The sequence below is a fragment of the Lemur catta genome, chromosome 7 (assembly GCF_020740605.2).
Source record: "Lemur catta isolate mLemCat1 chromosome 7, mLemCat1.pri, whole genome shotgun sequence".
NCBI classification, from domain to species: Eukaryota; Metazoa; Chordata; class Mammalia; order Primates; family Lemuridae; genus Lemur; species Lemur catta.
Window position 1 is genome coordinate 103085852 of NC_059134.1, and position 26029 is coordinate 103111880.

At 58.2% G+C, this 26029-nt stretch overlaps 1 protein-coding gene across 7 annotated transcripts in view; it reads right to left on the reverse strand.

Annotated features, from left to right (window-relative positions):
• The window catches only part of ANO1 (anoctamin 1), a 163193-nt gene that overhangs the window by 54833 nt on the left and 82331 nt on the right, over window positions 1-26029 (reverse strand). For 4 of the 7 annotated variants that reach the window (XM_045558232.1, XM_045558230.1, XM_045558234.1 and 1 more), the window contains exons 3-8: window positions 23501-23833; window positions 10609-10707; window positions 9637-9788; window positions 8153-8207; window positions 4946-4997; window positions 1743-1798 (exon numbers count right to left, since the gene is read on the reverse strand). In XM_045558232.1, the coding sequence (XP_045414188.1) occupies window positions 1743-1798; window positions 4946-4997; window positions 8153-8207; window positions 9637-9788; window positions 10609-10707; window positions 23501-23833 (747 nt within the window). Of the gene's footprint in view, window positions 1-1742; window positions 1799-2314; window positions 2381-4945; window positions 4998-8152; window positions 8208-9636; window positions 9789-10608; window positions 10708-23500; window positions 23834-26029 lie in introns of all 7 variants that reach the window. The other 3 variants (XM_045558228.1, XM_045558227.1, XM_045558231.1) reach the window with 1 other exon arrangement.

Here is a 26029-nt window from a genome sequence, read left to right on the forward strand (position 1 = left end):
GGGGGACGGAGCAGCAGAGTGGCAGCCAGGGATGGCTCTTGGCTCCAGCTCCGACATCAGCAAATCACTAAACCTCTCTGAGCCTCAGGTCTGTGCCGAGGTAAAGCTCCTCCTGAACACGGTGCTCTGCACACAGCAGGTGCTCAGGCCTGTGGACCCCTCCCCTTTCCCTTCTGAGACTTAAAGGGCTGACTCCAAACAGGCGGGAGGCCCTGAAACATTTCAGCTTGTATGGTCCAAGTCTCGGGAGCAGAGCTGTGGCCCCAGCTGCCTCCTCTGAAGGTGGGGACTGCTTTCCCGGCAGAGCGGGGCTGAAGGATGAAACCACCGGAGCTGCTGGAGGAAAGTCTGATGGGACGAATGAGTGAGGCTGGGATTGACGGCCATGACCCGTGGGGTCCGAGCCCTGCCGTGCGAACATCCACCAATGACAGATCACTGGCCAAAGCAACCTGATTCAATCCAAGCCAAATGTACGCCACGTTTACTGAGCACCTACTAAGTGTGGAGTGCCAGGGCTTCTGGGAGATGGCACACACAAAAAAAGGTGGCCAAACAGTGGTGTCTCTGTAGTACAGAGAGCATCAGAAGCCCAGGGAGGGGAGGAAGAAATCAGCTGTGCCAGGGATGAAGGAAACAGGAAGGCCAGGGGTGGGTGCTCGGTCTGCCGTGGGAGGGGCGGCGAGGGACGTGCCAGCAGCAGGAAGAACAGCACGAGCAGAGGCACAGAGTGAGGAAGCAGGGTCGGTCGGTCCCAAGTCCCTGGCCCCACAGGCAGGAGGAGGCCCTGCCGGGGGAGAAGATGGCAGCTGAGCAGCTGGGCATCTTTCCTCGAGGGTCGTGGTCTGGGGGAGCCTCCCCCGGACCATCATCCGGAGGTACCGCCCCGTGCTGTTCGGGTACCCTGTGTTCGTCTAATCTGGTGTCTCCTCAAAGCCCTCTCCTATCTGCATTCCCTCCGACACCTCTGCTAGCCTGGCAATTAGACGGGGCAAGTGATTATTCCTGATCCGCGGACAGGGACATTGAGACTTGGCAAGAAGGCGCTGCCTCTGCCCAAGGCCAACAAGAGAGAGTGGCCGGGACTGGAATCTGGGCCTCCAGACTCCCAGGCCTGTCCCCGCATCTCTCCTGCTTCTTGGCTCCCAGTCTTAGCAGTAATGCACATTTGGAAAGTTCCAGCGATCCTCTGCCCGGGGTTCCCACACTGCTCAGGCCCCACGGCCCACGCCTGGTGGCCTGTTGAACTTGGGTCTCTGTTTCCATAGAGACAATCAGAAGACAGTCATCTCTCCTCCAGCCCGAGCCAACGCACAGCCACGGGCTATATTTGTCAGGGGGATACCAGTGGGATTTGGAGAGCCGGCTCAGGAAGCTGGCCACTCGCTCTGCAGAAATAGACACACACAGAGTCCTGGTCACCCTGCCAGGGCCAGGGACGGGTGGGGGTGGGGGAGCCCGGCCAGGGAAAACACTGGGTGGACCAGCTGGCTGCGAGGTTCAGGTGCAGCCACGGCAGGGTGCTTGCCACAATGCACCTGTCTTGCTGAGATTGTTCTGCAAGAAAAGATGGCCCTGTGTGTAAGTTCTCCGTCCCCACGAGGGGAACAAGGAAGGCCTGTGTATGGTTGACATTTACAGTGACAGCCAAGCAGGAAGCCGTGACCACAGGATAATTAGAGCTCCCTGGGATGTGGGGAACCGAGTGACACAGAGATAAACCGTGTGTCAAGGTTACTTACATCGTGCAGTGGGTATGCAGCAGAGTACACGCCATTGGCCAGCAGGCTCGTGATGCCTTAAAAACAGAGGCAGAGAGAGAGAGTTACGGACCAGGTGGGCCTCCTGTCCCAATCGTGAAGTCAGTGTGGTCTCAGGGCTGTCTCAGCCACCAAGAGCTTCTCAAAGCCAAACGAACCTGGCTACACGGAGCCCGGCCACTTTCTGGGGCTACCTCCCCGGGCATGACGCGGCTGGTTATGTATCTATGGACTAGGAGATGGTAAACACATGCTCGATTGGCAGAATTAGGAAGACACAGAGGAAACCCCAAGAGGAAGTTTCGTCTTGGAGGAGGGAGGCGCGAGCGGCCCGTGACGTCACTCTGTCATCACCCCCAAACCTCCGACTCGCCAGCTACCCCCACCTGCTCGAGGGCAAGCCTGCAGACCGGAAAGGTGGATTTTAAGTGGTTAGAAAAGCTGAATCATGAGAAAACATATGGATGGAAAAATTGATGGTGTCAGAGAACACACATACAATTTGGAATTAGACTCTGGGTTGGTCGGGAGAGCCGAGGGAGGCCCACACTTACCGTACTGCTCACACTTCCGCCTTTTACTTAGAAGGGCGGAGTCCTTCTTTCTTCCCTCGCCTTGCCCTGTTTATACATCGGCTATTAGTTACGTGGAAGGGCCTGGAAGGATCAAAGCTACATCGGGGGAGCAAGTGCTGGCGGCCAGCGAGGGGCTCACAGCCGTCCCGTGCTCCTGGGGGCGGCAGGATGACAGTGGCCCCTTTTCTGCTGGCCCCAGGGCGGGCACTGGGTGCACGATAAAACGCCACCCCTGCACCTCCTGGCAAGCGCGAGTGTGGGTGCCCAGCCCCGGGAGGCTGGAAGAGAGGACGGGCGGGCCAGGGCCAAGTCTGGGGAAGGGGGTTCCTGGGGATCTGGTCTTGCTCCAAACACATCCTGGAGGCCCAGCACCCTGAGGAATTTCCATGAAACCCTTTGCTCTCATGGGACCCCTTGCCTGGCTGAAGAGGCTTTCCAGGTGGTCAGAGGGACAGGTTTTCAGTGGCCTGAGCGGCCCACCTTCTGAGATTCCACTTGATACCAGTGGGGAAATGACCCCCTGAAGCCTCCTTAAAAATGGACTATCTCCTCGGTCAGTGACCTGGAGTGGTCAGGGGACCCGAGGGACACTTAGAAATCAAAACTAGAGAAAGTGGGAGCACGTGGCTGAAGCCACACACAAGGGAAAGTGTCACCTGCAATACAAAATGGAGGTGGGGCCCATCCAGGCTTGTTGGCCCCCTGACTGTTCCTAGAATGCTCCCAGAACCCCGCTGCCACAGGGCCTTTGCACAGGCTTCTTCCTCCCTCTGGGAGGCTCCCCTCACTTTCTTCCAGCCTCTGCTCAATGTCACCTCCTCAGAAAGACCTTCCCTAATCATGGTTCCTGGATCCCCTGGCCTGCCCCAGCCACCCTCCTGCCAGACTGGCTTCTGGTTTATCTGTTTATTTATTATTCGTTTCCTTCCCCTAGAACATAAAGCCCCTGAGGGCAGGGAGCTCCAACACCTGGGTCAGAGCCTGGCAGGTGACAGGACTCCACCAACACTTGCTAGAAGTTGAATAAATGAATTTGGAGGTCAGGAGAGCTCTCATCAAGGTGCTAGCGTGAAGCAGGTGTGGAGAGAAGGACCCCGTTCTCTCTGCTCCGTCACCAGGAGCAGGGGACCAGCCCTGCGGGAAACTGGATGACCAGGAGTGAGGACTCGGCTGGGGCCAGACAGCCCCGGACCCCGGACTCTGCACCCCCTCGCAGCAGCCACACAGGTTTCCACTGGAAGGGGCGCTATAGGGACCCAGTGGGGAAACTGAGGCCTGACACCCAGCCCTGGAACTAGAACCACGCTTCCTCCCTACTTCTATCGACCTTCGCAAGGCTTTGTCCTGGCAGCGTGGCCTACGGCAGCACTTTCAAAAACCTAAACTCCCGACGCTACTGTTTTCCTGCCCCACCTCGTTACAGTCAGGCGAGGACGTGGCCATCGCAGGTTCTTGCTCTGCTGGGGGGTGGGCTGGACCGACGGGGACAGTTTCTGGGGGCTCCTCTTGGCCCCTGGGTGGGCTCCCCTCATACCCCCATTGATTTAGGACATGGGCTTACAGATTTCAGGCCCAGAAGGGCGTCCCTGTGACTGACCGTGGCTGTGCTGGTCAGCGCCCGAGCAGCCCGCCTGAGCCCTAGAGCATTCATGAATCTTTTCTCTGCACCCCGGGCCTGTCCCCAAGAACTCAGGTGCCGGGCCCTTTGCTCCCTCTGCTCTCCATGTTACTTCTCTGGAGACACGGACTCCAGCTCTCACCCACCTAGCTCTGTGCCCCAGGACCACGGCCTGGTCATCGCAGAGCGCGGTCGAGTGCCACCGTGAGCACAGCTCTCAGCGGGGCACGACAGCTCCAGAGGAGGGGAACAAAGGCTGGGAGAGGCATCCCTTCCTGCTGCAGCGTTTGCACTTCAGCAAACTCAGCCTGCAGCCGTGGGCGAGGGACCACGGCGGGGCTGATTCCCACCCACACGATATAATCGGCAAGATTTTATATCTGCGGCATAAGGGGTTCTGGGAGATGGTCCCCAGGAGCCCTGTCGGGATGGTTTTGTGGCAACGACTGGAGTCAGGACGTCTGTACACGGTGGTGCCTGGCCGGGGGACAATGCTTTCAGTGAGCCCCGAGGGGGGCCACATCAGCCCTGGTGCCTGCCACCCTAGCGTGTGCTTGTCTGGCTGCCCCCAGCCGGGGACAGCTGCTCCCAGTGGCCGGGAAAGCTGCATGGGCTACAGCCTCCCGAACCCTGGCTACCTCCCGCTGGGCTGTGAGGGTCGAGAGAGGGTTAGGGACCTTTGGTGGCCCCTGATGCTGGTCTGTCCCAGCCCGGACTGACCACCCCTGCGGCAGAAGCCCATCTAGGCTGGCACAAACGCCTCAGGCCAAAGCAAAGGATGCCTTTGTGTTTAAATGTACCGGGCCATAAAACTGCCTTATGCCCTGGAACGGCCCCCCTCACGGCCCCCCCTGTCTGAAACTGCTGCACAGCCTTAAATCAAAACCCTTTTAAAAACCCCAGCTGGCGGCCCACCTCCCACGGAGTCGATTCAGAGGCGAGATTCCCACTTAGGAACCAAGGCTGATCTCAAGCGCCAAAAATGTCCTTACCCATGCTGTACTTGGCTTTGGTACATGTCGTTCTCTTCAAAATTTCATAGACCTGTGGCAGAGAGACAGGGAGGAGGGAGAGCAGTTACCTCCGGCACCTCCTGCAGGCAGAAGATGCCCTGCGATCGCTGGGAAGGAGCTGGCCAAACGCTGGCGAAGACCGGCTCCTTGAACGGCCTCCCGGGCAAGGGCAGCGGACTCCACCAAGGCGCAGCCCGCTGTGCCCGGGAGTCTCAACCACGTCCCGGGCTTGGGGATCTTGGGGATAAACAAGTGTAACCTGGGGAGTTCCCATCTTTTGCTCCCCAAAGTGGGAGTGAGGGGCGCTGGCCGCGGCCAGGCACCGATGTGCCCTCCTGGGCACCGAGCTGCTGTTCAGAGCAATCGCTGTCCCACGTGTCCTCACGGTGGGTTTACTGTCCCTTTTTGCTGAGAGATGGGCTGGAACAGGACCCCTCCTGGACATGGTGCCGAGTGTTCTGGTGACCCAGGGAGGGGTGGGGTCCGTTCTGCACCGGGTCAGGAGGCAGCCTGGCACCAGGCTCTGGTCGCATGGCACCTGGGCAGAGCCGTCCTGAAGGGATCCCACGCCTGCTCCGTGTTCTTTCGACTGATAAAACATTCTGTTTGGTGGCCTCAGGAGCTCTGGCCCAGGAGTCTGTCTGTCTGGATCTGAGTGTCACCTCTACCCTTGGTAGTTGTGTGATTTTGGGCAAACTATATCACCTCCCCGTGCCTCAGTTTCCCCATCTATAAACTGGGATGAGAATAACACAGATGTGCACTGCGGAGCACGCTGACTCTGTTCCCACTCTCTCGGGCAAGAGCAGAGTCATCCCGACGGCCCACTGGCCTATGACGCCGTCTGGCCCTGCCACTGCCTGGCCTCGCCGCCTCTGTCCCCACCTGCCCAGCTGTCCCAGTAAGCCCAGCCTCCTGGCTGTGCCTCTCACCCTCCAGACCCGCTCTTACAGCCGCAGAGCCTCTGCCCTGGCTGTTCCTTCAGTGGGAAGCAATGGTTCCCTTCAGATATGAGTAGCTCCAGGGTCACCGTAACAAAGAGGCCCATGAAGTTGCCCTGTCACTCTGTCTTCTAACCCTGCTGGCTTCGCACCGTGTGCCATATTATAAACATGCTCAATGCTTCTCCTTGCCCACCGGTCTCGGGACACAGCAGGTGCCCAGTAAACACCTGCTGAAGGAAGGAAGGCACCACCCACTCAGTTGCTCTCAACAGCCCCCTTCCTGTCATCCCGAAAATGTAATCAGTCCTGACCTTGCCGATTCTGTGGTAACCACCCCTCCCCTCCATAAAGGTAGCTGTGGTCCCTATTCATGACCACTGCCGTGACCCCACATGCGCCCTTCACCTGCCTTCTCGCAGATCACTGGCAGCGATCATTCCAGAACAGATCTGACCATCCTAAACAACCTTCAGTGGCTCCTCAGTACCTATAGGCTGAAGGTCTAAGACCCAAGATCAGCACACTGGGCCCTTCCCCATGGGGTGCTCCTGGTCTCCCGCTCCTCCCGCCTTGCACACTGTCCACCCCAATGCCAGGAGCAGGGCGGGCGGTGTGGAGGGCAGGTGGGGGGGGCTGTCACTCCCCTACACCTTTGCCCACAGTGGCCTCCCCCACCCTGGAGGCTGCTGGGTTTTGAAGACCGTGAGACCTGACTGACCAAGGGCAAGGCTTTGAACCGTCAGAGTTTCTCTGCAGCACGTTAAACTGGCCTCCAGGGTCTCTGGGAGAGAGCGCCGCTCCCCGACAGGTACATGGAGTCAAGGACCATTCAGTCGACACAGGGATCGTGGCTACCCTCGATGTCACAGCAGATCCCAACAACACGGGAATCAGCGCCTCCCAGCCGCACGTGCCCCCGAACCTCAGCCACCTCCCTGGCGGCATGAGTGGATTTCCAAACTTGCACCCTGCCCCTGCTTCTGGAGTATTTTGGCAGCCCTATAGCGTGTAAAAAATCAGGGTGCACATAATACTGAAACATGAGCCCTGACTCCGTTTACCCAGCTGGCTATTCCGATTTTCTCCTATGTCATAATGACATACAAAAAGTCAGGTTGACGCCGTGGTGGCTCTCTCAAGTGGCTGACATCTGAGAGCCAGGGGACAGCTCATACGGATGCATGGTAGCCCTGATCTCCCCACTGGGGGGCCGACGTTTTCACGTCAGCGAGTTCCTGTTATTTATCACCGTGGGATCTAATTGCCGAGGTTAGTCAATAACACCAGGAATAATAAAACTCGCAGCAGTGACGCGGCGCCCAGCACTGCGCCCACACGGCTGTCCGGATGGAGGGGCATGGCTGCCCTCTTAGGAACAAGCCAGAACAGTCTTTGTCTGGACGCAGGCTCACTGACTCTCCTGAGGTCACAGGGCTGGGGAGGGACGGAGGGCAGATGGGGACCTCCCTGTGCCTGTCTCGGCAGCAGCTCAAACCCCCCCATGTCAGTGCGACCCGCACCACCGTCCCACAGCTGGCCGCCTGCCCGTCTCGGTTTGGTGGCCATTAGGGGCAGTTACGTGGATGAGACTGGAGGGGCTGCCTCATCCCAGCCCCCCATGTCTGTCCGCCAGGCTGAGCTTTCTGGGCAGGGACGAGAGAACAACAGCAATGGCTTGGCTGCGAGGTTAATTTCTTGTTTAGATAGAAATTGGGTCCCGGGCCATGCACAGCCGGCTTGGCTGGCGCACAAGTTGGCGGCTGAGGGATAAACATTAAGCCAGTACCTCGCATAGGGCAGGGCGGCCTGGTCAGATTTCAAGCCTCAGTTTGCTGTTTGGCAAAGGCCTGGAAATATATCCTACCCCACACGCCTTGGCCTCCACCACCATGTGCCCCCCGCCCTGGCCTGCCTGCTTAGAAACCCCGGCCTGGGGCCCGACAGCTGGGCACGCACAGGAGCAAGTGGCAGGGAGGCTCCGAGATGTGCCGGGAGCTGCAAAGATGCAGGAATACGTGTCCCTTAAATAATCCCTCCTCTTGCCTCCTGCCGCTCTGCTCTCATTCCCCTCCTCTGAGCTGTGGGGCCCCTTGCTGCCCTCTCCGTGTCATTATTCTAATTATTTCGGTCATAGACAATTAGAGCCAGCTTCCCCCGCAGGAGTTTCACTGAAATGAAATTATCATCGGCTTCCCCAGGGCCACCTTGGCGGAGCGCCCCCCCTCGCGTGCAAGATACTTACTATTGTGCTCCGGGTCTTGCTGTCGAAAAAGGAATCCTTATCTGACAGGTCAAATCTGTTGAAATATTGGGAAGGAAATGAGACACGGTTCAGTAGAGCTGGCATTTCTCTGGGTTTCAAGGCCCTGGGAAACCACACTGTCCCCATTAGCAGTGACCGTGAAATGGACGTGACTCTGTCCGCACACCAGGTATGGCCTGCCCACCCCTGGGCACTTGGAACTGTGTGTTTCTTTGCCCCTGGCCCCCGGGCGAGGCTCTGAGACCCACACAGCTGAGAAGTGACCCGAAAGGCAAGTGTGGTCACACGGCCCTCCCTGCAGATCATTGCTTCCTTTGCATGACATCCTCTGCAGGAGGTCCTAAAAGCCCCTGCCTCAACACCATGGGGGACGGGGACACTGTCATGCCACCATCAGACAGTTCCAGTCTTGACAATAACCTCCCTGTAACTCCCAAATGGTTTAGATCCCGATGTCTTGGGCTGCACAGGGCTTGCCTAAGGCTTCCCGAGGCAGAGGGATATCTTGGGAACACACTCGCCACTCCCCAGGGAGCTTAGGGAGAGCGGGGAGGGTGGCTGGTGGGGGGGTCTCTATCTCCACAGATGGGGGGGCTGACAGAGCTGGCCCAGGACAGAGGCGAGGGAGACCCCTTGGGGTCCTGGAAAGAGGGAAGCTCCCTCTTGTGCCCAAGCCCCTGTTCTGGAGCTAGAGGAGGCTGGGTTAGGGGCTGCATCCTGCGCTCGGGGTGGCACATCTAGCCTCATGCCCCCACTAGGACCAGGTAACAGCAGGTGAGACTCATGCTTCCTCTCAGTGACATCTACAGGACGGAAACCCCAGCTCTGAGCCCTAGCACTTCCTTCCATCCCCACCCCCCACCCCGTGTGGCAGGCGGTGTCTGGGAGCCCCCTGGGGCTTGCCACCCAAAGTCCCTCTGGGTTCCCAGCACCCAGGCTTTCTACTCCCATCTCTGCCCACGCTCCAGCTCTGCCCAGCGAGGTCCACAGAGACCTTGCAGCCGCCACTGCCCCAGGTGGCTATGCCCCACTGCCCCTCGGGAGCAGCGGAGGAGGGAAGGTTCCATAACAGGCGTGGCCCTGCCAGGCAACCCAGCTGGCAAGGGGGGCCTCAGGACTCTGGCCTGGGGCTGCGGTTCGGTTTCTGCCTTTGGGCGGCAGGCGTGGTTAGCCAGGCCCTCAGGAGGACGGAGCTGGGCAGGAGGGCGGAGAGCCCAGACCACTGCTTGGAGGGTGCCCCCTCGGGCCTACCGGGCAGGACAAGATCTGTGCCCCCCTAATTCCCCAGTTAACAGTGACCTCAGAAATCACTTCTGTGGCCTCTTCTGTGCTCAATAGCTGCAAAGCTCTTACAAGCATACACTGTCCCTTGGGAACAGAGACTCAGCCTGTTTGTTATGCTAGAGGGTTCAATCCCCACAGAGCAGGGCCCTTTGGGGAGCAGGGTGGGGTTCCCCACTTACAGGTGCTGCTTCTCCCGGGAGAAGGGATAGGAGAGTCTCTTCATGGTCTGGGGCCTGTGCTCGGCCACTCTGGGCTGGATGGGGTCCGTGATCTTCTGGAGCACGGAGTTGATTTTTTTCAGGAGGCCACGGGTCTCATTGATGTGATACATCTGCAGGAAAGACCACGGTTGGGGGATCCGCGTCGCGCTGCGGAGCCGTGACCTTTGGGATCTGTTCTCGGACAGTCTGAGAACGGTCCCACCCTGCTGGGATGGCGCATCCCGGGAACAGTGAGCCCGGGGGGCCAAAACGCCCCCTCCACTCTCGGTTTCTGGATTGAGCTGAAAGCTCAGAGTTTTGGGAGAGCCCAGCCAACAGCGCCATTATGATACATTCCAGGGAATTTTTCCCCAAACTTCACTTTTGTTTCAAAGGAGGTTATCCAAAGGATCTCGGCGGACATGAGAAGCCGAGGCTGACTTATTACCGGGCACGGCCTCGTCCCGTCCACACGCAAAAGTGAGCGCTGACTAAGCCTAGCTAAGCTTCAGGGGCCACGCTGTCAAACTGCATCGAAACCGTAACGTTTTCAGAGATTAAGACGAAAACTCCCAGCAAGCTAGGAAATGTAACTAAAATGAATCTGACAAATTAGCCGAGATACCACAAGCAGAAAAGAACCAGCGCCTGAAGTCTAACCACGTTTGTTATTAGGACAAGTTCCTGTGGTGGGAGGTGGGCTCTTCTGCTTGCAACCATGTCCCGGTGGGCTTTGATCTGGGGTCTCTACAGACCCCCCAGGCTGGGTCATATTCTCCACAATCAGGACACTGGAGCCCAGAGGCCTTGTCACATCCGAGCTGCGCTGTCCTCGAGGGGTGGGACCGAAGCCCACTCGGCTTCTCTGAACAATCGAGAGCCCCGTGGTGGTGACATTGTCCTGCTGTGACCTTCAGATGTGGCGCTATATTTTGGAGGAAAACCACCCACCTTCTTGGTGGGCATCTTCAGCTTCAGAAACTCAGCCTCTCTGCACAGCACGTTCCAGGGGGCGTGGATTTTCACAAACCCAAGTCCGTGGATTTTAGTCTAGAAAGAGAAGAGAAGGTCCCAGTCAGGGTGGGTGGGCACCGCTTCTACCTTCAGATGAGCTACAGTTTACCACGCTGTCCATGGTGGCTGCGTTTGTCTGCAGCCTCACTCCACCCTGATGACACCGAGAGGCATGGCCAGAGTCCCCTCCTTGCAGATGGTGGCATGTGCAGGGGATTACGTGGGCTCCTCCAGGTCATGTGGGGATGACTAAGATCCAGGAGGGCCTAGAGGGAGGTCTCAGGGGCTACGTACTCCAAAACACATGGCAAGTTTTCAGGGGGGTTAGCTGAAGGCCCCCAAAGCAGCCTGGGCCACAAGAGAGGACCTGCCAGGACACAGAGCCCAGGCTCCTCAGCCCCAACCTGGGAGCACCAAGGGCCTTCTGGGTCCCCAAGCAGGGGCAAGGAAGTGACGGCTGAAGATAGTCCCCCTCTGGGGATCCTCCCTTTGTAGGGTCGGGGCCACCCCTGTGCCTGCTCCTGGCCTAGGCCCCAGGTTCCCTGCATCTGCACAGCCTTTATCCGAACACGAGTGGTCAGGCCCTGGTTCAAGGCCGGCTGCCCCACTGAACTGCCGTGAGCTTGGATGAGTCACTTCTTGTGGGTGCTGAATGACAGTGCAGAAGAGCTGAGGTCACCGAGTGCTGGCTGGCAAGGAGGTGGCACCAGCTAAGGGCTTCGAGAAAACTGATTCCAACAACCTTCACAAGCAGCTCCATAAGAAAGGCACCGCCACTGGCCCCCTTTACAGATGGGAACACTGAGGCTTGGAGAGAGTAAGTGGCCACGGCCCGCAGTCTACAGCGGCGGGGGCTGCCGTATTCAAACACAGGCAGTGCTGCCCAGATGCCACCTCCCGTTCAGGGATGAGATCGGGATGCCCCCAACATCTCTAGCTTTCTCTATTCCCTCTTGGATTTCAAATTTAAGAGAGCTCTTTTATCAAGAGAGTAGCGTCTATGCAGTCACAACACATGGCCCCATCAGACACACATAACATCAGTCGGAACTTCCCATCGCCCCAGACAACTCAGCTGACTGATGTGTCGATGCAGCTGCAACACAAAGCAGAGACGCAACGCTCCCTGAATTGGAGCTGCCTTATGCGGAGTGGGGTCCTCCGGCCCTGGGGCTTGGAGGCCAGCCTGAGCTCCCGTCAACCTCTCCTTTCCACAATTCCATGGCTTAAAGGAACTGACCAGAAGTCTTGGCAAGAAGGAACCGGTTAACGGGAGGAAGAGGGCCGGCTGGGACCCAGTCCACCCGCTCGGGGCACAGAACGACCCGGCTCAGATTCAGGGTCTGACCCAGTTCTGGGCCTGAATTCACAACAGCAGGCTGAGCGTGGGACCCACGGGCATAGGTTCATTGCAGGTTGTTGACAAAAAGCAGTGGAGCCTAAGTCATTTGGGGATGAATTTTAAGAAAACAAAATCTGAAGTGGGTGAAATACATGTAGCCAGCAAGAGCCTGGGATGAAGCCCACAAAAGTGACGTTCCCAGCCTGGCCAGGTGCCAGCAGGGCCTCCAAGTCACCGCCTTCAGGTGACCCACCCCTCGTCCTACCTGAGGAAGGGACACCCACCCTGACGCCCAGCTCCACTTCCTGCTTTTGCCTCTCCCTCCTCCTGAACCCACCCGTGGTTGCTTACGTGAACAGTGAGGCCCACGGTCACTGGTCACTGCGCCACACGCATTTATTCAATGAATGAGTGAAGGGCAATACGCGGTAATAATAATGGCAACATTGGCGGAGGCTGAAATCCGCCTCCCTGGAGTGCCTGTTCTGTGCCTGCTTTGTACATTTCACCTGCATTAATTCATTTAAGCCTCACAGCAAAACAAGACTGTGCGGTACGTCCCATCACTGCCCTCATTTCACGGCTGGGGAAACTGAGGCACAGAAGTGCACACGTGCTAGATAGCTCCCTGCGTTAGCTTCCCGGAGCTGCTGTAGCTCACGCAGCAGAACTGTGTTCTCTCCCGGTGCTGGGCGTCGGAAATCCAACGTCTAAGTTTCAGCCGGGCCATGCTCCCCCCACAGGCTCTGGGGAGGCTCCTTCTTTTTCTCTTCCAGCTCCTGGGGCCCCCAGGCACTCTCTGACTTGGGGCTGCATCACTCCAACCACTGCCTCCAAGGTCACGTGGCTGCCTCCCTCTGTGTATCTCTCTATAGGATTTATGGCCCACCCTAAATCCAGGATGATCTCATCCAGAAATGTTTAACTTGATTCCCTCTGCAAAGACCCTTCTTCCAAACAAGGTCACATTCGAGCGCTGCAGGTTGACATGGGTTTGGGGCCACCCTTCAGCCCACTGCTCTCGTCCTGATGCTGCAGGGTAGGGTCCCACGCGGCTGCGTGCAGGGGCCTACCTAAGCGGTTAGGAGAGCGTCACAGAAGCATGGCCCAGCAGCCGGGGCCCCAAGCTGCTTCGCGGAGACAGCAGGACGAGGCAGCTGCAGGATGGGCCAAGGCTCAGGGCTGCGCTGGCACCGGACACCCCAGTGGGCTCTGGCCTGTGAGCCATCACATCCCTACACGGGCTAGAGGAGGCAGCCCTAGGGCTTGGGTACAAGGAGCCCTGATCCTTCCGTGGCCCTTGAGGTGCAGGTCAAACGGGCACTGGGTGAGGCCCTGTGTTTAGAGGGCTGGGTTTGGAAGGGCTGGGCTGGAATCTTGCCCTGCCCCTGTGGCCTCCGACAAGTGACTTAACCTCTCTGAGCCCCCGTTGCCTCATCTGCAGACTGGGCAATACAGGAGCCCTGGTGCTGTCAGCAGCCCTGGTCCAGCACCCTGAGACAGAGAGGTCAGTCTGGCTCCGGCCGGGGATCAATCCCACCCCCCGCCGACCCTCGACGCAGGCCGCTGAGACCACGCCTGCCTCTGTGCACAGACCCCTTTGGCCAAGTAGCTTCAAGCCACCTCCCTAGCCCTGGGGAGCCACAGAGGGTACTGACACCCGAGAGGTGGTGGTCCTCAGTCCTGGTGACTCACAGGTGCAGGGTGGACACCACGGGGCACGCCTGAGTCAGGAGAGAGGACCGTTGACGGCTCATGTGAGGAAGAGCCTGTCTTTTCCTGTTACAGACCCAGATTTATTTTTGGGCTCTGCTCACCCGCACGCAAAGACCCAAATATATTCTTCCGAGTCCATGGAGATTTCTCCCGCCGGTGGTCAGGGAGCTGGAGCCACTGCGGCCTCCCTGGGAAGCACGCGCCCGTTTACGTGAGCAGCGGAGCTTCTCCCAGGGACACAGCTGGTGACACTCGAGAAAGGGGCCGTGGGACCAGCTTGGCGAAAACACACTTGGGATGTTTTAAAACGTGGTGCCCGGCCTGACCACGGCCCACCCTCAGCAGGAAGATACGGAGAGAGGCGGCTGGGTGCCTTTTGCCCAGCCAAGTGCCCCAGGAGGCTAGTGCTGGGGTATCGGGAGGCCACACCCATGGCCCTGGGCACGCGGAGGGCCCACCTGGGCCCCAACTAGCCCCCAACCAGGGCAGGTGGGCAGGCCAGAGATCCTCACCTCAGTGCAGAGCACACACACGCTAGGTCCATCTAAGTCCCATTCTGAGCCCAGGTCCAATTGTTTCTGGCATTTTCCTTTTGAAGGAAGAAGAAAACCCCAAACAAACAAAAATATCCCCCATGGGGGTTCGTGGCAGGTGGGGATGCCATGTGCTGCCACCTGAGCGCCTGGACGTTCTGTCACGGTGAGGCCTGATGCTTCCACCAGCCGGTCACGGCCACGGACAGTGACTCACTGCCGCTCGAGTGCAGGCTCAGAAATTGCTAAAAGTTTGCACCAGTGGAGACCGGACGTGGGTGGCTTTCTGGTTGCAGAGTGGGCTTCCTTCCTCCCCCACCCTGGTGCTCACAAGCTGCTCCACGCCCCAGAGGGCAGCATCCACTCCCGACGCCTGGTCCTCCAGTCAGGGGTCAGGATCGGGATGGTGGGAGCCCGAGGGTCACGGAGCCACTAACGGGGCCTCCCAGGACAGCTCTGCCTGCGTGAGTGACCCTGCTCCGGTTTAGCATCGGCGGGACCACGGGGAGTGTGCCGTACACACAGTGGGGACACGCAGACCTCCCTGAGCACAGAAGCCTCCTCACTGCGGGGTTTCGGCCCGGAGCCCTCAGTGCCCTCAGGGACCAGCACAGACCCTGTCTCTGCCTCGGCTTTCCCAGCCTCAGTGAGAACACCCGTCCCTGCAGGGGGCCCGGGCCTCCTCCTCACCCTGCCCCTTGACGAGGACGTGTGGCCGCCGTGGCCTAATCCTCCTGCGTTTGGACTCAGCGGCAGACACCAGTGGCCTTGGTGGCCGCCCTCTGGGAGGGGTTCACGTTCTCTGTCCCAGAGCCTTTCCAGGCACGTGATGCCTGGCGCTGCATCCCGGTCAGTCCCTCGTGACCAGGCGCGTTCTCGGCAGCACTGGCACCTGCCCGCCCTGTGGGTACCAGCGTCTGGCACGGATGTGAGCTGGAGCACTGGCTCTCACGCGGGACTGGTGTCCCTAGGACAGATAGCAGTGCTGGCCTGGAATAGGTGCTCAATGACATTTACTGAGTGAGGGATGCAGGAAGAGGGAAGGAGCCCGTCATTACTGCACGCCTACTGCATGCCCGCCGAGGACAGCCCCGGCACCCAGACCCTCATCTGATCGACTCCTGGACCTTCCGTAGCTATCAGTGTGTCCACTGCCCTAAATATGGGTGAGGGGGCAGGGAAGGCCTGGAGCCACTTGTCCCAGGCCCACGAGCAGGGGACATGGGCTGAGCTCAGCCTGGGGCTGACCCTGCGAGGCTTGCTGCTGCCCTCCACCCACGTGGCTCCCAGAGGGCACACCCCCAGGCCCCAGGTGGGGGTCTCTGTGGAGAAGCCACTGCCCGCCAGTGGGCACTTCCCAGGCTGCAGTTACTGCCGACCACATCTACGCTGCACAGGAAGACCCAGCTCCCAACCACGCGGGCGTGAGGACATAGCCACGCTGGGCGGGAGAGGTACGACACATTCTGCATCACGTTGGCCCAGTCTCCGCACTCGAGTCTCAGGAGAGCTGGGACTCAGGAGATGCGGTCTTGGTGGGTGGACTGGGCATGATCGCTCTTTTCCAGGAACATGGCAGGGGTGGCTGTGGTCATCTTTATCCCCAGCCTGTGCCATGGGGTCTGGCCCCAATGCCTGCTCAGTGACGGCTTGTTGTAGAAATAAATGATAAGTCAGCAGAAAATACAGACTCATATTCCTGCTCCTGCTGAAGGTCGGTAGATTACTCGGATCAACCTTCCCATGGAAAAAAACAGTAAAAAAAAAAAAAAAACAACAGTAAAAGACGGGAGATGAACACAGAGAGGTAATGGCCTTAAAGACGCTGAAGAACCGAGAACGGAGAAGAGAATAGGAAGCTGCCAGGTCATGTTTTGGAGGAAACCCCAAACCTGGAGGAGCAACTAGGATAGTGTCTTCCCCGGTGGCATTTAACAACATGGCCACTGGGCTGGCTTTAGTGGCCAGAGGTGGAAGGAGTCACAGTTTCGATTCGGGCCCGTCCAAGGTGAGGAGTCCAATAGGAGATCCTCCCCCCGGGGCTGGGCCCCCATGACAAGATACTTTCAGGTGACCCAGAAAGGAGTGGCTTTCTTTCCCTAACCCCAGGGCATTGCAAGAAGGTGGCCCCGGTGCCCAGCAGAGCAGGAGAAGAGAAAGGGGAGAAAAAGGAGGAACAGAAACCACCCTGAGAAGTTCTGGTCGCCATGGCGACCTGGGGGCCTTGACTTGGGTGCAAGGTCATTCCCAGCTGTAATCACCAAGCCTTTCTGGACAAGGGCTCCTTCATCCCAGCCCTTGGGAAACCCCACGGTTACACAAGGTCAGTGGCCAGCAGGCAAGAGAGCCAGACCCAGCAGGACCAGAGACAGTCGCGGGAGGGAAAGCAGCAGAAGTGACCGAGATAGAAATCAGCCCACTCGGCTTGGGATTATGAAAGTATTAGATGGCTAATAAATCAGCTATGCGCACCTCGTTTAAGGAAATAAACCTCAAGACAGAAAAGATCTGCAAAGGACAGGAAACTATTAAAACATGACATAGCTGACCTGGAAAAGAACCAAATAGAACTTCTAGAAATAAAAAACGATCATAGCAAGAATTAAAACTCAATGGATATGTTTGGAAATACTCCACTCCCCCAAAGACAGGAAGGCACGTGGGCTGGGCAGGCGAGGAGAAGCTGGCAGGGGGCTGGGGTCGGGGAGGGGGAGGAAGCCCGATGGCAGCATCTGCCGATTCCCGTGGTGAAGGTGCCCCCACCACGGCCTGCTGCAGGCTGCCAGCGGGTTAACGACCGGCGAGCAGAATTCCTGACGAGCTGGGAAGAGCTGACGCCAGCACACCACGGTCCTGGGGACAGACGACAGTCTCAGAACTGAAGCCAGAACAGCAAAGACTTCACCCCAGCCGCCTGGGACCCCCCAGCCAGAGCTGTGCGACAGCCTTGGGAGCACTTTAAAGACATGGCCTTAAAAAAAAAGTCCGGGATTCACTTTGAAAAAAGGATGTTTCCATAAAACCGAGACAAACCTGAAGGAAATTAGGCAGTGATAAAAGTCAGGCAATATGCTTTGGGCCTCAGCGGAACACACAGGAGACGTCAAATCCTCGGGGGCCAGAGAAATAAATCTGCAAAGGTGGAGTTACGAGTGGAGAACTGTCTTCAGGACTAGACCAGAAGTCCCACAACCCACCGTGCAGGAGGTCCGTTCTCCCTCCCCCGGAAGAGGCTGCTATGCCTGGGGCTGGGGTGGGGGCTGGGGGCTGCGTGTGCTGGGGCACAGGCCCTGCGGAGGAGTTCGGAGCCAGGTCCAAAGGCTGCTGTCGGGCCCGCTGGCTGCAGCTGTCAGAATCTTTAATTCCTGCCCACCTTCTCATAGCCTGGGTAGGAAGCCCACACGAGGCGGGGGTGGTTTGCTTCCACACTGACAGCCTGTGAGCACGTTTATTGCTCTTGTGTGTCCTGAAGACAGGACCAGACCCGAGACTCCCCGGTGTCCAGGGCTCTTCCCCAACCCCGAGTGCTGGGCTGTCGTGGGCCCGAGGCCCAGCCAACAATCAGCCAAGCCCAGAACTGCCTCTGACACCTGCCCACACCCACACGGCCTCTGTTGGAAACGGCAGGAAATGGATGTCCTCTCCCTCTCCTGTGGCCATGACAATGCAGCCACCACCCTCCGTGGTCACCTGGCAGAGGGTGGGGGCGGGGAGTTGCCACACAGGGAGACCGTTCTCTTCTCAGATCTGACTCCCCTCTCCCCTCTGCCGGCAGCAGGCCAGGCTGCGCTGTGGCCCAGGCCCTGGGAGCGTGAGCAGCAGTCTGTGCCCAGGGCTGCGGGCAAGCGGGTGTTCACGGCCCACGTCAGCGGCACTTACCCTGTGCCAGGCCCGAGTGTTAATTCTCATAACTCCCGCCCACTGCTCCCTGAAGCATGTCGTCTTATCACCTCTACTGGACAGATGGGGACACTGAGGCCCAGAGAGGCAGAGCCACTTGCCCAAGGTTGCTCAGCCAGGAAGCGGCTGAGTTGGGTCCACGTCCACATTCTTGACTCTCAGAGGGGCTGAGTGTGGTCTGGACCCGCACTCGGAGCTCCGAGGCTGCCATCTTCACCCCCACCTCCCAGCCCTAGGCTCCATCTGAAAGCAGCACCCACCCTCCTGCAGAGACCACCCTCACTTGCTTTTCAAAAGCAACCTCCACAAGATGGGGAACAGATGCGGTGGGACACCCACCCGCGACAGCTGTGCCAAGGAGCGGCTGCCGCAAGTGCATAGGTGAGCCCCGCGAAGCGGCATGAAAGCAAACAGGCTTTTATAGGGTTCCAGTGTCCGCGGCCTTCACAGAATCTGCCAAAGCCAGGGTCAAGTTCAACGTCAGGGCAGCGTGGGCCTGGGCCACCCTGCAGCACACGCAGCCAGGATTTCAGCGTGTGGTGTTCTCAGCAGTGACCCCACGGACATAAATAATGTCCGGCAGGCTTTGAGGCTGGACTTCAAGAATGCTGATGGGTTCAGCTGCAAGAAAACACGTTGGCCACAAATTTCTCTTGTCCCTTTAATGGGAACCCCGCAACCTGACCCCATGGCTGTCAAAGGGGGAGAGAGATGGAGAAAGAGGCAGGGGGGGAGGTGGGGACGGACACAGAGGGAGAGAGGACAGAGAGAAGGGGAGAGGGAGACAGAGACAGAGTGAGAAGGAGGGGGAGGAAGGGAAGAGGGAGGGAGAGAAACTCTGGGCCTCCTGCCTCAAGGCCCTCCCTTTGTCCTGCCATCTTTGTCCTGCAGTGCCAGTCTAGGGGTCTCTGAGCCCCTGGCGTGAAATGACCTTGGAGGCCATCCTGTGGATCAAAGTATCAATGCCTTTCTTGACCCCCCCAGGGTCTCTCTTCAAAGTGTCTAGGAGGCATTTCGGGGACACACCCCTCTGCCCTCCTATAGGCTCACAGGAGGTGGTGCCTGGGGCCCCCATCTGGGGCTTCCTCTGGGGTAGTGAGTAGACCGGGGGCTTGTGTGGACACCGGAGACCTCGCTGGGGATGCTTCTGCCGGCTCATGGGGAAAAGGCCTCCATCCCTACTCCTCACACCTCAAAGTGTGGTCTGGGACCAGCGCCTTGAGTGCCCTGGGGGCTAAGCCCCCCGCCCCAGGGCTGCCAAATCAGAGCCTGCATTGTGACAAGACCCCCAGGGATTCCTGTGCACATCCGGGCCCTGCAGTGAGGCAGGCCTGGCCACGGCTGGACTCATGATTCCCCCAGACCATCTGCCTTGTCCCCCAGCTACGACCCCCCCACTTCAGGCTGGTACCTCTGCCCCATCCAACCCCACTCCGGGACCCGCCACTCCAGGGTGGCATCTCAGCTATTGCAGCGGGTCCAACTGTGTCCCCTAAAAAGACATGTTCAAGTCCCAACCCCTGGTGCCCGTGCACGTGACAGGGTCTTTGTAGGTATAACCACATTAAGATAAAGTCATTCTGGACTAGGGTGGCCCTGAACAGAGCGACTAGTGTCCTTACAAGAGAAGAGGACGCAACAGGGGAGAAGACAGCGTGAAGACGAAAGAGGAGACTGGAGCGATGTGGCCACAGGCTGAGGAATGGTTGGAGCCACTGGAAGCTGGAAGGCGCAGGATGGAACGGAATGTGGCCCTGACGACACCTTGATTTTAGACTTTTGACTTCTAAAACTGTGAGAATAAATTTGTGTTGTTTTGGCTAGGTGTAGTGGCTCATGCCTGTAATTCCAGCACTTTGGGAGGCTAAGGCAGGAGGATCATTTGAGACCAGGAGTTCAAGACCAGCCTGGGTGACATAGTGAGACCCCGTCTCTACCAAAAATAAAAAAGTTAGCCAGATGTGGTGGTGTGCACCTGCAGTCCCACCTACTAGGGAGGCTGAGGTGGGAGGATCACTTGAACCCGGGAGTTGGAGGCTGCGGCGAGCTATGAAGAGGCCACTGCACTCCAGCCTGGGCTACAGAGTGAGACCCTATCTTTAAACAAACCAAAATTAACCAACCAACTAACTAACTAACTAAATAAATAAATAAATAAATAAATTTGTGTTGTTTTAAGCCACTCAGTCTACGGGCCTTTGTTACAGCCGGGAGACTAACACAGCTATCTGGTTTCTAAGAACCGGCCGGATGTGCGCTCAGCCAGGTCCGCCCCCAGGGCACCATCTGCCTGCTGCACATCACCAGGGATGTCTCAAGACAATCCTTCTGCCCCCACGAGAAAGGCCAGCGCCAGGGCTCCCGTCCGGAGGCTCACAGCCCACTGCCCAGGAGCAACACGGCACCACGTGCCCATCGGCACCCCATGGGGACAGAGACTGGGACCCATCTGCATGGCTGGTGACCTCCGTGAGGCTGCCTGGTCTCCTGCGGAAGGCGGGGTCTGCAGGCCATCCCCAGGCGCTGGCTCCCACCAGGAGAACTTGCTGATCCACCCCTTGCTCTTCCTCTGGTCTCCTTTTTCCTTTGCCCCCGTCCAGCCTTTAGAGCAGGGATTCTCAACTGGGGGCAATTTGGGCCCCCAGGGACATTAGACAATGTCTGGGGGCATTTTTGGTTTTCAGACTGGGGACATTTGGTGGGTGTCACTGGCCAGGTGGAGGCCTGGGATGCTGTTAAATACCAAATGCCGCCAGAGCGGAAGATGAGGAACCCTGCTTTAAAGCAGAGAGTCTTAATTTGGGGAGGGGTCATCGAGCGTTTGAGTGGGTAGGATTCTGCAACTGTGTTTTCTTAGAGGCTGTCTTATGCCCTTTGCTCCTTGTAACCTGAGCACACCCCCGGGAAAGATTCATTAACAAGAGCGTCTCTTCCCCTGAAATAAATACCGCAGCAGCTCTTCCCGGTAATCGCTCTGGCAGGGGCCCTGCGCACACCTCCCACGCTGTGTCCAAACAGCCTGTGAATAGATTCTGGCTTCGTCCGCCCCCCAGGAGAGCAACAGGCTGCCCAAACGATGGCTCCTTCCAGCAACCTCCTCAGACAAGAGCTCTGGGGTTTCCAGCAGGCCCCTGTGAAACGCAGTTTACGATCTGAGAGGCTCCGACAGGGAGGTGGAAACATCTCAACTTCAGCCACTTTGAAAGCTTGACCCGACTCACCTACACCACAGTCGTGTTTCATTTTTAAAATGGCCAGATTAACTGCTTAAAAGCTTCTTTTGGCTCTCAAGCGAAATTATCAGTGAAATTTTAAGGTCGTTCATTGGAATGACCTTTTTTGTGACAGTAACAAATATCCTCAAGTTTGCTTTGTATTTCAAAGTCACAATAGAGAATATACATTTTTTAAAAAAGATATTTATGACAGTATTAAATTAGACTTGGAAAGGTTCTTTTCTCCTTGGGCACTGCTATTCCTACTTCAGTATGAACAATAATGCGTGATATTAATATAATATCAACCAGTAAGAATTTGCCACATGCCACACGACTCCGAATTAAGCACTTTGCAAGGGTGACTTCTGATAACCCAGTGATGTAAATACTATTGTCATCTCCATTTGCCAGACGTGGAAACTGAGGCCTGGCAGTTCAGTAAGGCTAGGGAGGAGGCGGGGGATCTGGCCTGGGTCAGCTGGAATTACCAGATGTCAGAGATTCCTGTGGAGCAGGAGATTTGAAGGCTACAGTCAGGAGAGAGTGACACTGACAGAGTGTAAGTCCCCTGGGGCACAGACAAGGCGCACCACGCCCAAGACACACAGTCACAGCTCTCCGCAGATCAGCTCCCAGGGAGGGGCTGGCCGCCGAGCCTCCCCGGCCTCTCCTGCCTCTGACGGAGCTGGTGGTTCCTCTACTTATGAAACGCCATGCGCCGTACACCCTGCACAGTGGCGGTATTGTTCACAAGGCCGCAGGGCCGGCCGGGCAGAACAATGGCAAAAGCCAGCGAGAATCAGCCGCCCATTTCTCCCTGCGGCATCTGCTGAGGTCTAGGACCTCGTGAGACAGAAACCGCAGGGCCGGCACATACCTGCTTTCTAGCTGCAGCCCTCGAAGGCCATGCAAACTCTTTGAACCCTTTTAGGACCAAACCATTGATTCCAGAGTATCAGAACTTTTTAAGTCCCCTCCCACACGCTTGAAGGTCCCGAGGGAGTCCTCCCTGTGGTGGGACTCACAGTCTCCCGCCCGGTAGCCAAGCCCCCAGGAGGACAGCAGAGGCCCGGAGAGATGCTCCGTACTGGGTGAGAAAGAAGCCCTGTGAGCGTTCTGGTTGTTTCCAGGGGCAGTAATAACTACTTGGCATATATCAGAGTTTACAACCCGGGTTCCCTAATTAACTCACTTTTTGGTCTAAATTCTCAGAAGACATCCTTATCACAAAAGCATTCACTACGTAAGGACACAGTGGTCCCTGTGGACAAAATATCACACAATGCCAACTTTTATCTTCAACATTCACAGTTGACTCAATGGCTTCCTCAATTAACCTGCTGACTACTTTTTTTGCTTTTCATGTGTTTTTGAGACTTTTGCTGATCCTTGACTAATCTTCACAGTCACTCTCTAGGCTAGAGGTCTTTCCATCAACATTCACATAAGGAACAGCACTCATGCACAGAGAGGTTAAGATATTGGCCAGGCGGGCGAACAGCAATTAGCTGAGCAGTGGCAAGAAGCACCGCTAAGCCAGGCTGTGAAAGTCCTTCCCTGCACACGGCTGCACCCTCAACCACTGCGGCGGCCGGGCACGCGAGGTGGGTCAACCTTTTGTTCTCTTCAGAAATTGGCTTTCTAGGGAGAGGAGCTCCAGAAAACAGTGTTAAGAGGCACGGATTTCAGAGCACCAGGGACCCCCAGGGGTCAGCCGGACCCATCTCCTCATTTTACAATCGAGAAACTGAGGCCCGAGCAGGGCCGAGGCCATCCAGGGAGACCCCCAGGACAGCCTTGTCCTCCCCATGGGTGGGCAACTCTTCCTGGGAGAGGAAGTGACCAGAGCAGGAAGTGTCCTGACCCGCAGGTCATTGCTGTGACGGCCAGCCCCTCTCCCAGGGCAGACGTGACCCCGAGGGGTGGTCTGGGACCTCCCAAAGCTGTTCAAAAATAATTTCTACCCCACCTTCATGACAAAGGCGGCATTCTCATCTGGCCCTTCTCTAAGATCAGCTTAAAGCTGGGACGAGGCCCCCCGCCCCCCGCGCTGCCTTCTGAAAGTGGAAGCGCCACCCATGCCGACCCCCCTGCCCAGCCGACAGCAGTGGGATAGTTACGTCCTCGTCCCGCTCCAGCTCCAGGCCGGCCTCCAGGAGGTTGCCCTCATACTCGTCCCTGCGGAACTGCTTGTCATCCTCGTGGTAGTCCATCGGGGGCTCGGGCGAGCCTGCTTCCAGCGGCCTGTCCTTCCCGGGCAGGGGGTGGTCCTGCTTGACGCTGCGCGCCCCCGGGGCAGTGTCGCCGTGCTGGACCCTCCTGGCCAGCGTCCTGCTGCCCGAGGCCCTCTTGTGATGGTACACCAGGATGTAATCCACCTTGCGCTTGCCGTCCCTGAAGTACAGGCCATACTTGCACTCGGCATCCGGGTCCACGGACAGGGAGTTCAGCAGCTAAGGGCGGAAGAAGAGAGAGAGACACTCACTATAGCATTGACAATGAGAGAGGCACTCACTATCGCGTTGGCAGTGACTGGCCTTCAGAGCGAGCACATGTCAAACTGACGGACTTCATTCATTCACTCGCCCACTCGTTTGCCATCCTGCAAATACTCACTGATGCCTGCCACGTGCCAGCCACTGTCCCGGGGGCTGAGACTCAGCCGTGAGCACAGTGGACGGGGCCTGCCTAGGTGGAGCTGACACTCTAGAGGGACACGTTCGCTGCTGATCTCCCACACTGGTCACACAGAGGCCTCCTGGTCTGCAGAGCTAGGCAGGCCGGACGGCAGGGACCTGCCTGGCTGCTTCAGAAGAGCTGCTGCAAAAGCTCCCAGGGGAAACCCCGCAGGAAGGGCTCCGCGCAGGGTCTCAGGCAGAGCAGAGCCAAGCTTAGGTTCTGCACGTGCAAACCTCAACCTGATGGCCGGCGTCCATGGCAGTGTCATGTCAAGGTGGCCGCAGGGCCACTAACTAGCTCTGTGGCCAGAGGTGAGGCTTTCACTGTCTTAGTCTGGGTTCTCCCAAGACACACCCTGAGGGAAGGGTTGGGTTCGAGTATTTAATCTGGGAGTTGGACACAAGGTGCCAGGGTAGGGCGAGACGGAGGGAGGCTGAGAGAGGTGGGTTAACAAGCGGTCACTGCTGCGGGCAGTGGTCCCTCCCTGGCCGGGGGTCACTCCTGGGGTGCTAACTCCCCCACATGTCCCCCGCCCTGCATGTGCTGCCTGTGTGGGAGGACACCTTTGGGTGCAGAGCGCAGGGAGCCACTGGCATGGACAGGTGGGTGCCCTGGGGTGACTGAACTAGGGGGGAGGGCTCTAACAGGGTCTGCCCCATCTCAGGTTCCTTATTTGCCTGAAGGACTCTAGGAGGCCAAATGAGGTGCGGGAGTGGCTGGTTTAAAATGCCAGATGTTCACACGTTCACACGATTGCCTGTGGCACAGCTGTTGCTAGCGCCAAACCCGAGCTTCTAGAACTCCTGTGGAATGTTGCTGGTCATGGAGAGCAGACAGGTCAGGCAGCATGCCGGGCTCCAGGATAAGAAAAAATAGGTAAAACCTCGCCGGGTGCAGCACAACGAACAGCTCCGGACCCGTGGCTGTCCCTGAGGCTGAGCCTCTGCCTGGACCTGGCCGCCTGGTCCCTCCCCCCCACCCCACCCCCGTTCCCCGTGGCTGTGCATGGATACCCCCCTCCTGAGGGCCCCAGCCAGCCCCTGAGGGCACCCTCCAAGAACAAGGTCCCCCGATGGCGTGCAAGGTGGGCGTACAGCTCCAGACAGGGCCCCAAACACCCGTGGCTGGTGGAGAGAGCTGCACTTGGGCCTCGCTGGCCTGGAAAGTCTGCCCACATGGTCGCCGGAACCGCAGTGCGGCTTCAGGCTGCAGCAGGCTGCTAAAGTGCTGGGCATTTGGTCTGGAGACGTGGCAGAAAGAACCCCTCACTTGAGGAGTGGCAGGCTGGGTACAACCGAAAGTACATCGAGGAAGCTGGAGGGCTGAGGACCCCCCACCAAACACTCAGCATTAAGGGTGGGGGCACAGGGAGGCTGTGACTACAACAATGTGGGGACCAGCTGTCCTGGCGACCCCAGGAGGACCTGGATGCCGTGTGGATGCCCTGCCCCGGTTGCTCGCTGCGACTTAAGTCTGCAGGGGGCTTTTGGGCCAGGACCACACCCGTGGGGGGCAGGCAGTGTGGGGACGGCTCGGGGGCAGGCTGGGGGGAGCACTGGCTCCTGAGGGCAGCATGGCTGCACACCCAGCCTAGCAACAGATGGGCCATGGGAGACCCCACGGCCTTCCCTGTCTCACGTCTGCAGCCAGCGCTGCTCCTGCATTCCTTTAGTGGGACAAGCATGAAAAAGCTGTTCTCAATTTGCCAGTGGGGGGAACTGAGGCTCACTGGGGGGAGCTGCCCGACTTGCAGCCCTGGGTGCCCAATTCCCACACGCTGCCCCGAGGGCGGGGCTCTGCCTGCGGTGCTGGAGGACACGGGAAGGTGCAGCCCTTTAGCGGCCTCAGCTCTGTCCCTGCTGCTCCCGGGGCCAGCTGGGTGGTGGTGAAGTGGGGCTGGTAGGGCAGCAGGTTAGCGCAGGCTAGTGGGGAAGCTTGGGCAATGCAAGGCCACAAGCCCGTCAGGGACA